The 14,105-nt window shown below is 35.9% G+C and overlaps 1 protein-coding gene across 4 annotated transcripts in view; it reads left to right on the top strand.

Annotated features, from left to right (window-relative positions):
* Positions 1 to 13,605, top strand: part of LOC105425613 (autophagy-related protein 16-1-like) — a 280,555-nt gene extending 266,950 nt beyond the window's left edge. For all 4 annotated transcript variants that reach the window (XM_089071896.1, XM_089071895.1, XM_089071894.1 and 1 more), the window contains one exon: positions 11,307 to 13,605. In XM_089071896.1, the coding sequence (XP_088928022.1) occupies positions 11,307 to 11,403 (97 nt within the window). In that variant the 3' untranslated portion in view covers positions 11,404 to 13,605. The remainder of the gene's footprint in view (positions 1 to 11,306) is intronic.
* The last annotated feature ends 500 nt before the right edge of the window (positions 13,606 to 14,105 follow it).

The raw sequence follows: 14,105 nt of genomic DNA, 5'->3' as shown, positions 1-14,105 counted from the left end.
TTTTCCGCGAATATTATACATTCAAAAATATACTTCTACCGGGAGTCATCAGTATTCAGAGACGAGCTTTAAGTAGATTATTTTATTACGAGACCATAGCTTTTGTGTGCGTGTGTGTGTGTGTGTGTGTGTGTGTGTGTGTGTGTGTGTGTGTGTGTGTGTGTGTGTGTGTGTGTGTGTGTGTGTGTGTGTGTGTATGGAGGGGGGTGCGCGCGCGCGCGCGCGCGTGAGAATAAATTTCTGGGACGCGACTGATTTAACGAAAAGCCAAAAAATAAAAAAAAACGTTCTCTGCTGCGTCCAATCGCTCGGGAAGATGGATTTTTACTTTTTCCTTTTTCTCTGGATTAGCACGTGATGGGTAATCGGGGAGCTTTGTTAGCGGTGTAATTGCGGCGCTGCGATGAGGTAGTCATTGACGTTCGTATGCAGCCCGGCGTATCCGCTACATGTAATGCGTGGGCAATTTATCATGTGCCGTTCGTATGACGATAGTATAACGCGTTACGTTTGCGGCGTATCGATGAGTGGTGATGTATAACGACTTGAAAACGCGCATTATCCGCGTGCAAATTGATAAATCGAAGGAATTAAAAGGGTTATTATCCCGAATATTAAAAGAAAAAAAACCGATATGATAACGATAGATCATAATAAGATGAGAATCAGTGATTGTAAACGGTGTGCAATCACATGTTTAAATGTAACTTTATTAATAAAAAGATACCATACGTTTCGACTCAACTTCAATGGTACAAAAATGGATATATCCATGAGTCCAAGTGAGATTTATATTGCTTTTATTACGTTTGTAATTCTCATTGTCACCTGTGTCTATTTAGTCGGTGACAACTGTTCTCTCTCTTTTTTACATCATCGTGACACGTCATTATTTCTTATGGGTAGTTTTTCATCATTTGAACTCGCGGATACCAACGCCTTTATTGCATTTTTGTACCACTGAAGATGACTCAAATTTGAGTCAAAGTGTTTGACATCTTTTATTAATAACCTAAGTTAAATTTAGACATATTTAGACGCCGTTTACATCACCGATTCTCATCCCTATTGTTTATTATTATTATTCCGAATATTCGTGTGGCCGCGTCAACGACATAAGAGAGAAAGAAGAGGCCAATGCCCGGCAGTAAATACTTTTTGTAAGCCACGAGTATTTCCAAGCTTCTGCGACCGTGTATTCATGGATTATCCATCGCTCGCGAACGGTCGGCGACGTCGCCACGTCGTATCTTCGAGGAAATCGCCTATATTAATACTTAATAAATTCCGCGTATCCATCGACGTGTCCATTATGGGCACGCATACCATCCCAGCAAATTGGCCGATGGTCGGTATACGAACACGAAGTAATATTGTAATTGCCGTGAAATAAACAAGCTTTAGCTTGCGGTAGACGAACGCGGATGTTAAGGAAATCAGCTTATATTATGTATTAGCTTGCGCCTCGTTGTGTGATTGTCTGAAAAATATATTATTACATTGCGCAGAGTGCCTTCTAGCATTATAATTTCATAATCGATATGTATCACGCCTACCATATCTTTATTGCGTCCTTTGAAATTTTTTTTTTTTTTCGCTATTTCTTTCTGATGTCATGAAATCCGTTTTTTTATCGTACATTTATTACTTACTTTAGCGTTGTAAATCGCAGCTTCCAGAATTAATTTTTTCTTATTACGATTTTACGTTTTTGATTAAATGATTGATTAAATGAAATCGAAATTAAATCTTTTATAAACATAGTGATTTAATTTGAAAGTAAATCTTATTATTTTACTGTAAATTGAGATCTAAAGATGTAATTATAATTAATATATGTCTAAATTAGATGCGAATAAGAATATTTTTACAAAAAAGAATATGACTTGCTGTCATATGAAATATTAATATTTGTAACATTTTATAGGTCATTTTCATTTCTCATGAAAATAATCTAATTTCTTTTTTCACTTGTCCGAAAATAATAATTTTTATATTATTTTAAAATGCTAGCTTATTTTCTTGCAACGAAATATAACCGTTGAAATATGAAATGTGCAGTGAAAATTGGTAAAATTTCGCAATGTGGCGCAATTTTGTGATTTCATGAGCTTGACCATTTTCCAATCTAACTCGTTAATGCGATATTATTCGCCTGTAAAAAATAATTTGCGTTGTATGAATATTTAAAAAAATGTTCAGCTTAATGTAATCTCGAAAGATACGGTCGTTGCAAGTATTAATCTGCGAATGCATCGTACTGCAAAGGCTATTACATATACATGTGTATGCATACAATAATTACGTATATGCTTTTTGGACAAATAATTCATTCCAATAAAAAGCAATACTCGATTATACGTGAGTTATCTCGCTGAAAAATGTTACAATACCGATATAACGAATTGTGTCTCTCTGAAATTTTGCGATATTGTTATTTTTGTTTGCATATGGCGCGTGCGAGTTAGAAATAATTTTATCTGTAAACTAACATCCAATTTTGTACGTATTTTAATGACGCAAATATTTCCGCCCGCGCTCAGGCTTTAATTTTCCAAGATAATCTGTCCTATTAGCCGCGTAATTTTAAACGTTTAATGGCAAGATTACACCGATCAAGTCCGCACGCGATTTAAGATACGCGAGAAACGTGATATTAAACATTAACATCGCCGGATTCGTCTCACGCGAGAAATGTCAAGACCCCGCTTTTTGCAGTGACGCTATTGCACCTCATAATTATTTGAAGCATAAAAAACCTTTCAAACTATTGAGTAACACGAGAGTAAAATAGAAAAATAAATGTCTGCGTGAATCTGGTGTATCACTTTATGAAAACTCACGAATACATTTTAATAGTTCTATAATCTAGGTTAAGAAATAATTTTAATTAGTGAAGCATAAAAATTGTTCTAGAATAAGCTGAGATACCAGGTTCACAAACTTGTTGCCTAAACAAAGTAAGGCAACATCTTACTTTGTTTAATATTCATTGCAAAATTTCAACAAATTTATAGTTCTACATTAGTTTTAGAAAAATTTTTGATGATAAATATTAATTTTTCTTTTTTTTTTTTTTAATAAATTTTTATTGTTCCAAAAGAACATGCTTATGAACATTTCAAATGTGCACAAAATGTGCAATCATATTTATCATATTTATCATATTTATCATATTTATATTTTTGAAATTTATACTGTTCTAAATAAATCTTGTTTCTCTCTATTTCATTAAAGAAATAAAGAGAAGCAATTGCCACGCTTTTGCTGTAAATAATTAAGTATCTTATTATTCCGTAATATTATTCTGTAGCATTCCACATTACATTTTAAATTCTTGCATAAAATATAATATTAGTAAAATATAATTATTCATGTTAAATATGAATATAAGGGGATTTTATTGTTCACAAAATTGATATTCACATGAGAATAATAAGATCCATTTATTAATTTCTTGCATTGTTAATTAGATTAGAATTGCTTTATTTATTATATTTAATAATCTTATTTAGAAAAGTAGTGTTCTTACTTTAATTAAGTTTTTGCTGAATAATTTTGTTGTAATCCTAAATTTTTTATAAAAGTTATATTTTCACAAAAAAATATTTATTTCTTGAAAATTTAAACATATGTCAAAACTACTGTTTAATAAGATAATTTCAAATTTCAAAAATTTTTTTCAAATTTTCTTAAAAACGTTATAAATAAAATTTCTAATTATAAATTTTTAGTTTTTACTCTAGAATGCTTAAGTAATATATAAATTATTATTTTCTGTTAATCTGTAATATTTATTCTTTACATGTGTTTTTCAAATTTCAATGTATGAACTGTTCATAGTACATTATGACTGTGCATACATACATTATTACTTTTACCTCATTAGAGTGGAACTCGTCAACGACGAAACGCGAAGTTAACACAAATTGCTAATGTGTATAGAAATGGGAATACGAACTTGCGCGAGTTAAAGCGTACAGCAATAGTTATTCACAGAGTCCAGGGAGCTCCAGTGTTTAAACTATCGCGCATTCATGTACCTCACTTTGTGGGTGAAAGTGAAGTTCGGACCAAGACATGGCGAATACAAACTTGGAATAGCGTACTACCGGGAATTTCGCCAGTGTCACTACAGTTGCCGCTTTTGAATACGTCTCCAAAGACGTCGAATGTCAAACATGAATTGGAAACGCCCGACGAACATGCACTAAACGGAGGAACTCTCTTCCGTTAGATAATTCCACGACATAACTACTTCGTATTTTACCCAATCCACGCTTACGTATTAATCATGCTTTTGCAATGATCCCTCTAAAAAAGGAATTATTTATTTATTTAATAATAAAATATGACAAATGAATTCGCATATATGAATCACGTATTATATTATACATTTTTATTTGTAAAATAATTCAATTATACACACACATATATATATATATATATATATATATATATATATATATATATATGTATATCTTCAATATTAACATAATTTATTCTTTTATGATTTATTAATAAGAATAAAATATCGACAAGCTTATTCAAATGTGACAAATGAAATGTTCTCATCCATACGTTATAATACATCTGACATTAATTAAATGATATAAACATACAGCTTGTAAAATGACGCCCTTTTAATAATATTATTTAAACAGGAGGGAATTTCTGTAGAATTATAGCGAATTTTCGATAGCCAAGCTAACGGATTAAATCTGGTGTTTCGGAAACTACGGACGCACATATCCGAATATGCCAACAGAATTTATGGGAACTAATTTTTTCGCCGTAACTTCCGCGTGTTTCGACCAATCATAAATCCATTTATCGTTGAGTTCGATTACGTTCTGGCTTCTTTTGAAATTCGGGATTGTTTTCGTGCTTTGCCGGTGCTAGGCAATGCATTTGAAATTTATGACTCAATACGGCGTTTATCAATAGCCAATTATATGATTACTTGATTCAACATTTACAGAATTTCGAAATATTCATATTTTGCACGCTCGTGCGACAAAATAAAATTTATTATAATTTTAATACATAAAAATGTAATCTACAAACGAAAATTGAAAGGAGATTCTGTTGATTGATAATAACTAGCTATTAGCTGGTAACTTGAACTTTCCAATTAGCGCGAGGATGATAAGCGGGGCGAGTTAAAGAAAACATTTGACTTAATACTACCTAATTTCAAAATGTACGAGACCTGCATGTCTCGTAAACCTGAAACAACTTGAAAAGCCAACAAAAGCAAAGCGGTCTCCGCCGCGCGAGATTATCGTATCTCGCTGAGCAAACGGAAACGCGTGGGAAACGGCGGTATCCGGCAAATATCCTTGTTTATATCCGTTTCTATATCGCATGTTTGTTGGGGAACCGAACCGCGCCGTATCTCTCTCGTGATATCAATGAGGCAACGTCGGGTACTAATGACATTTAATGCCCCGTTCGCCGCTTTTCCGGGATTCTTCACGCGAGGCTGCGTTCTTGGCAATCATCGAAAGCCAAGCAAGTCGGGGGAGCCGTCTCGGCGCAAGGCCGAGATCGTTGCGATGCAACACGCGGCGGCCGAGCGAACGAGCGAACGAGAAGTCACCACATCTTTAACGGCCGTTATATTCGCCACCGACATCGTCATTGTCGCTCGCTCGCGGTCGTCGTTGTCGTTTCGCGTCATTTGCCACGAGAGTAACGCCGATCTAATCGTCGCCTGTATCGCCGCTCGTCCCTCTTCTCGCCCTCCTCCCTCCTCCCACCTCCCCTTTCGCACCCACCCCGTCCTCATCGTCTCATCGTCTCATCGTCTCCACGCTCACGAATCACAGGGTGCCATGCCAATGAGCGCGCCATTAAGCGCCACTGTTCGCGGTCGAGCGAGCATTCGCGACCACGTAGATTGATGGCGAGGACGATTCACGATCGTTTGGATAATTAGGCGAGGGATACTCGTGAAATTGTTGCAATTTTGTAAAACTAAATGCTCCGCGATCGTGTCGCTTCGTTCCCCCTGGTCTCGGGAATTGAATACTCGTTCGAAAAAAAAAAAAAAAAAAGAAAGAAAAAAGATACGAAAGAAAGAGGGGAGTATCACGATCGCGATGTGATTATGATTTTGTAATCATGCCTGAGGTATTGTAGTCAGCCAACAATGTAGTTCAATTAAGTTTTTTTTTTTTTTTATGTTATATATGTATGTTCGACAATGTTTTTACGGTCAGCCGAACAGATATTATCGGTACACCATCGGCACAGCGAGGAATCGTAATTATTTTTGCCGTTAAACCAATTTTGACTCATTTTTATTTATCTATCAAAGTTGGCACTCGGCATTCCACTTCTCCTTCATTGTATCGGGTCTTTCCCATTGTGTATGCAAACACAAACACGGACGTTCAATTGCTTTTTGTTTATATTAGCGTTGCAGCTTTCAAAATAACACATAGTTTTAGATTACAGGCCGCTTTCCCGGCCACGGTCTCAATTAGGTGCCGCGATTTTATAAAATTACATATTCGCTTTTTGCTCTACCACAATGCTGTTGTCTCGCAAAGCTCTTATTATTTTTATGTGTAAAACAAAATTATCTCATCTCGCAGTCGTGGGCTCGCGTTTTTTGCCAGGACGAGTTCGTAAGTGATGGATTAACGTGCTGAATTCCCCCGGCTACATCGTGTTTCATTTCTTCCTCTAAACAACGTCCCTTTGCATGAAAATCTCGAGTCTGCCCTTCGAGTCTGCCCACGTTCGGCAATTTCCATTCTCATGAGTCTGATTATTACATCCCACGTTAAGATCCCCCATTTTATCGCTCCTACATGGAATTTATCGCTTCGTGAGTACACGTCACTGTGTCAACAGGTGGCACGCATCATTTTACATAGACATATTACGCGAAGTATGTGCGAGAGGAATGTGATAAAGAATACATTATCAATGATGTCGATCTACGTCAAGCTGTGACATCTACGAGCAGAGATTCGCAATCGACCTAAAGAATAGCTCGCAGTACCTTCATACCTCTTGTTGCTTTTACTTAACACTGGCTAAATAATTATATATAAACGAGCAATTAGAAAAATAATTTTTTTCAAACAATTTATTATACGTGTTATGTATCTACTATTCTCATTGAAAATTTAATTTTCAAGCACCGCTTATATTTACCTGGATAATACGTGACGCGACGCGCGATACACGATATATGATATAATTAATGCGTAATAATCGTCATTAATCAAATACTAAAAGTTAATGCCATTTGTATATCGCCTTCAGTTTTTCATTAGCACCGTATCAAAAATTAATCGAGCCGATATTGATATGCGCGATCTCGAATGTCAGCGCTATTACGTTCCCCTCGATAATCGTTTCGCGACGCCTCTCGTGCTCTCTGTTCTTTAGCATACCACGACGAATTGCGGTTCTCGAACATGAAATTCCGCGGGAGGATATCTCATCCCGATTTCATTATCGGCAAATCGGCCGCGATCTAATTATTGCAAACCGGCGTTATGCATCCACAATGAAGGATAATTATTTTAATTATCCCCTGCGTCCGACGACAAACGAACTGCATCTTCACGGTGGCGCGGCCGGCGTTCCTCTCTTCGTCGCTTTTCTATCGTTAAGTGGTACCTCCGTCTTCCCGCCGCCCTTTCGCTATATTCTCTTACGTTTCGCATAATCTATCGCCTCGGGTTAAAATCTAAAATCCACAATCGCGTTAGCTCTCTTTCTCTCTCCCCCTCTTTTTTTATTCTCCGTCTCTCTCTCTCTCTCTCTCTCTCTCTCTCTCTCTCTCTCTCTCTCTCTCTCTCTCTCTCTCTCTCATCTCTTCGCATCTCCTCTATTTTCTCTCTTACGTATCTCTCCTTCCATTCGTTTTCCCCAGGAACATTTCGTATCCTTCTAATCCTTCCCTCCCTTCTAATTACGTATCCGCCGTCGACAGGAGTATGAGCCTTTACCGACGTTTGTACATACTGTCATTTGCAAGAACGACGGACGAAAGTGCTTTTCGTGGCGTTTCAAAGAGACTCGTAGTATTCCGTCCATCTCTTACCATTACGCGTACACGCAACTCATCCACTTTCTCATCCTCCTGCATTCTCTTCTTTCCTCCCTTCCTCTACCTCCTACGTAAAGCTCTCCTCCTCTCTCTCATATCCTCGATCCTCTTTCTCTATCTAGTCCTCCCTCGCATTAGCTTCGCGACTAGATGAAAAAAATGAGTGGGCGGAACGGAACGGAAGGGGGGAGGGAGATGAGAGGGGAAGGAGGGAAGGGGGGGAAGGGGGCGCAAAAGTGCAGGGAAAGGGATGGAAACATCGTTCGCGAAAGCTTATTTCCACGCTCCTTCGGCAAGAACGGATAGGTCTCCTTTATCACGCTCGCAATATACACACCACCAAGGTAGCTGCTACTCGCAAAGGTATCCCGGATACGAAGCACGCTGCTTTTAGAAATATCGTTCCCGCTAAGCGACGACGGCGAGGACGGCGGCGACGACGGCGCACTCGACGGGCGGTCGTCGTCGCGACGCACACGCGCTTTTTTTTGCCTTACGTTGTTGTTTCACCGCGGTGAAGCTAAGCTTTCCCGTTTTCCCGACGGCGACCGACCTCGCGCGGGAATAAACGCCAGTCAAATTGTGACTGAACGATACGTCGCTTCCTACGGTTTAGTCGTGTTCCTACGTATTTTCCATTTAGCATGTTGTGTAACATGGACGACGATGGCGATTTTCCTCCTAAATCTGCAATCTGCGATTTGCACGCCGGATTTACGCTCATATTAATTGTAAAATTCTAAATATTTAAAATTTTATAACTGTATATGCGATTCCGCGGCTTGTTTCGTTTGTATATGTAAATGTCAGGAAGCAAATTTTAATACGTATTATGAAGGATAAATGTTTCATTAATGTTTAGAAAGTTAGGTAAACGATACGTTTAATTTACAGGCTGGCTCTCTAAACAATGACAACGAAACTATTACGTATTCTCTCTCATTACGTCGGTGCTGATTAAACAATGACGATGGAATATCAGATTGTCTTCCATTACACCGCGCCGATAATCAACGTATCGATTACGTGATGAGGAACTGACGGCTCGGTTTGGCTCGGTTTTTCACAAAGAATTCAAATCATGTGAGTCGATTCACTGTTTGAAAATAACTGCGACAATCGGCAATCTCATATGAATCATCGCGAATGAGTATCAGTCGTTCAATTCGGTTATCTATCCGCTTATTCTACTGAATGCACTTTGTTACTCGTAGAATTACAAACAGATGTGGAAACAACTCTCTCAGAATTTCTCGATTTATCATTATTGCAAATTTATTGCTCTGCCAAATGTGATTATTGAATTACCCTTTATAAAGTGTTACAAAAAAATATGCGCTAAGCGCGGAGTTTTGATGAAATTATTGTTTCATCATATCGTAATAGACCGCCTAGAAAATTTCATCCCGAAGAGACATTTCTAATTCTAAGTAAGGAACATCCGGAAGAAATTTTAACGCTAAAATTCGGAGAACCGACGTTATAAAATTGAGCATTGCTTGATTACATTTCCATAAAATGTATTCCGGCTCGTGTAGGCGGATTTACTAGGCTCGTCACGCGGACATTTAGACTTTTTCGCTTACGAACGCTCGTAAAAACTGTAATCATAGTTTTATAGTTGATGTGCCTCCGCATCTGACCTCTGCATCTGACCCCTCCGCGAAATATTCACTTGGTCCGTATGCGTTTGTGAAGGATTTCTCGACAATATTACCGGAGGTCGGGAACGCGCGCGCGGCAGGAGGCGCGCCATTTTCAGCACGTTTGTCCTCGCATAGAAACACCCTTTTACGATTCCGCCAAGCCCTGCGAATCACCCTCGGGAATTCAGGTTTTATAGACCTTTTGCCGCACGAACGCGGCCGCTCGGACCAGAAAATTACGCGGCACTGGTACTCCGCCATGTTCAAATGGAATCTTTAACGAAACGATTTAAGAGGTCGCGAATTTTCCTACGTAAAATTTCTATGGCAGCTACACGCGAGTCATATTTATATTTGACCTATTCGCCATTCGCTATAACGATCGTTCCATTTCACGTTTTTTTTTTTTTTTTTATTTTTCTCACGTCACGACGCTCTTTACGGGAAAAGACGCGGAATTAAATTGCATAAAGTTCAAGTGTTCGTACGTGCGACATACAACATTTCTAAACGTTTTCCTGTTTACTTTCTTCGCCGTACGAGGCGTTTCCGCGAAAGATAGCGAAATAATTGAAAGACCCTTATGGCGCGCGCCGCAGCGGCAAAATAATTCCGGATCGTTGTAAGGAAATTAGATTCACCAGATAAAAGTTAGGAGACGAAAATGGAAAAAGCTGACTCTGAAAGCTTTTAGATGTTGTTTTTAGATGTAGCTGTTTAAAGCTACTCGCTACTCCGCTATACACCGATTCACGATTCACAAATCCGCTCGCGCAAATCGGGCCATTGGCTTACAATTTCTTTTTTATATGCCTTATATCAGGCATGTATTTACAATATATAACAATTGAATTATCATAACGGTGACACATTTACGACGTATTTATGTATCAGAAAGTTCAGAATGACGTACATCTTTTCGAAAATATTCGAAAAATATTCGAAATTCCATTTTTATCCGATTATTTTATCCGATTTAGTTATATTTATTTATTTACTATTTTATATTCGGGCAATATCAAAAACGAATTTATTTCGGTCGAAAAAAAAATCTTTTTCGCTACCAGATTAACTTTTATGTTCGAAATCGATATATGTAAATTCCTTTCAGTTTATCTGATCTATTCGATATTGTTTATATTAAGCATCAATTTTAATTTTCTCCTTCTTCGATCATTGTTTTCGAGATAACACTTTCCGAGACAACTTTTTTTCCGTGTAAAATTGAAAAAGTTTTAGCTTTCGAATATTAAGAACCAACGTTTATCAAAATAAAAATTTACGAAATCATTGACGAAAACTAATTCACTACTATACAAATAATAGTTCTAATAGTAACACACATGAATTAAAATTAAAAATATTACTAAAAATATATGAAAATTTTACTAAACTTATGTTTTTAAATTGGTCCATATTTAAAAAATCGTTTTATTATTGTGATTCTTTCTTATTGAAATTTTAATATAGAAATAATGATAAATAAAGAAATCACTGTTTATTATATTGAAAAGTTGAGAAAAAAAAATATTAAGATAAGAATGATTTAGCAGTGACTCAATTTCTAAATCATTATATGTACACAGGGCAGCAGTAACGGCCGTTTCTTGGCATCCACATGGCACATATTTAGCATCTGTCGATCGCGCCAAGACGGTGACGATTTGGGGCGACCATGTTTGACAGGAGGAGTGATCCCGGGACAGACGATTACTGTTTCACGCATGAAGATCTCGTGCCATTCATTGGCTTTTCGTAGCCGTGAAAATGAAACGTGCTCACGTCAGCAATCCCGCGAGAAATCACAGTGGGCACCCAGCGGGATAATAATCAAAATCATTGGTCGGTTTGGCCGCGCGGGTTGTAAAGCCTTGTAAGGATGCCGTTTCGAAGTTATAAAGCGCAGACACCGCACTGAACAAATCCACAACGGCGGACTATTGTACATAAAATTGCACTTATTGTTACTCCCAGGTTGTAAAGATTCCCTATTTAGAATAGTAACTTGCGCGCCACAGCCGTGCCGGATCGTCTACCCCCCCCCCCCCCAAGAAATTTAAGAAATTGTCGTAGATTACTGATGTTTTTCCGCGACTCGCTAGACGTAAGGTTTTCTTTTGCTAACTATGAAGAATACAGTCGCGTGTCAATTGTCCATATGAAAAAAATTCGGGATTAAAGTTTATATATGACATCCATGGTGCTAGAGTAAAAATATTTGAATAGGTTGACTTTCGAACGAATTTAACTTATTAAATACCAAAATTATTATTTCCTTTTGTCTCAAAAAAGTCAATTATTATATATTATATATTTTCTAGAAGAACCGAATGTTGTTAACATTCGTATTCGATAAATGATATTTTTTGGAACATGTAAGTGTAAAGACGTAACGCTAAATATAAATGAAAACGCATTAGAGTTGACTGAGATTATTTTCCCAGAATTAATTATGCATTATTATGGAGAGAAATAATTAATTTTGTTATAATTAGTTTTGTAATATATATCAAGCATCTCTTGATAATTGAGAATTATTTTTAGAGATCAAACAAATCCAAAGATCTTTTTTTATAATGCAAAATTAATTCTGATGGAGCAATCTTACTTTAATTTGTAACACTGTAACTTGATTCATCACCAGATTGTCTAACATCACTGAAACAAGATACAAGTCTGATAGAATGAAAATTAGATTATACGAAAGCAAGCAAGCACAATAACAATATTGATATTAATTAATTATAACGTACATAATTTGCGTAATTAATGTTAGGATATTGTATACCAATCGATCACTATTTTCATTAATAAAACGATTGGCTGATAAAAATTATTTACGAGCAATTATTTACGAGCAATTTTATTATTGCAAAGTAAATTATATTATTAATTATTAGAGAAAATTAATAAATATCTAATCGAAGAGATTCCACGTAAAATAATATATTGTAATTCAGATTTCTAAAATAATACATATAAACATTGGATAATTTTCTAAATATTTTTAGTGGATAATTATTATGTTAAGTTTTGTTATTTAATCGATTACTCAAAAATTTATTACTCGAAAATAATATGCAGTTATTTTGTATATTATCACACAAATTTTTATCGCCTGTGCTTTTTTATTATTTTACTTTTTTACGGAGCTCTTCGATCCTATGATATTTATTATGAATTTCTGTAAAGATTTGCATAACAACGTAATATCTAAAAAGCGGTTTAAGTTTAAAACTCACACACGCTATTTTATAATTCACACATAAATAATTAAATCAATAATCATTTAATTTGCGTGTACGTATAATTAAATCACGTACTATATAATTAAATCAGCAGTACTTTTTTATTTGCAATTTGTTGTTAAAAACTATTGGTTTCCGATTATTATACGAAAAATTGGTCATGGGTTTGCATTAACGAAAACTTTCATTTTTTAATATCCAATATTTTTATATCGATTATAATTTTAAAAAGAAAAATAGAAATTAAATGTATTAATTTTGTTTTAAAAAATAAACGCTATTTTATCATAAAATTTTCATCGGATTTTACAGACCTATCTAAATAATATTCATGTTAAAACATTTTTCCATATTTGATAACTATTTTGTTGTGTTTTATGTGATAATGCAAACCAATGATTGCGCCTCTTCGTCGTAACGCGACGATAATTACTGGCTCGTATTTTGAGCGAACAACCAATTGCGTCCAAAGTTTTGTGAAATGATTTTAATATTGTATACTTACATCTCATTTTTGACTATTAAACCTGCACTGTACTCTTTTTTTCTCAAAAACAATCTCAGCAGAAATACTATATACATTGTTCACACATATGTAAATATATATTAAACGTTTCCTTCTTGTATTTTGTAAAAATACTGGCTTGTTTTTTAGATGCCTATTCTAATAAATCCTAATTAATTCCTTTAATCCTATTTATCCTACGCATTTCAACAACTCTATCAACTTCTTGCCAACAACACGATATATTATTTACGGTAAGTAATAAAAGAATAATAATCATACATTATCATTTATACTTATGATAAACAAATAATTATAAATTAGTGTACATTATTAACAAAATATTGCAGAAACTATTTATAAGTCATTTGATTTAAAATACATCAAGTTTTAATAGCCGCAAATTTGCCGATAGTTCTAAATCGATCACTACGTTCCGATCTATTTTTCACACTCACTGTTACTTTTCGCTCAAGACAAGTGGCTCGTTCACCACACCCTAATCCCGGTTTTCGCTTCTGCCATCTCTTCGATGGGCACATGTATAGCAGCGTACACACACACAACACACAGACCATACACACACACACATACGTACACGTATACGTTTCATATATATGTATATATACGTA

Source organism: Pogonomyrmex barbatus, unplaced genomic scaffold (assembly GCF_055798465.1).
Source record: "Pogonomyrmex barbatus isolate J1 unplaced genomic scaffold, ASM5579846v1 scaffold12, whole genome shotgun sequence".
NCBI lineage: Eukaryota > Metazoa > Arthropoda > Insecta > Hymenoptera > Formicidae > Pogonomyrmex > Pogonomyrmex barbatus.
The sequence above is the reverse complement of the archived record's forward strand: the minus strand, read 5'-3'. Positions and strand labels throughout refer to the sequence as shown.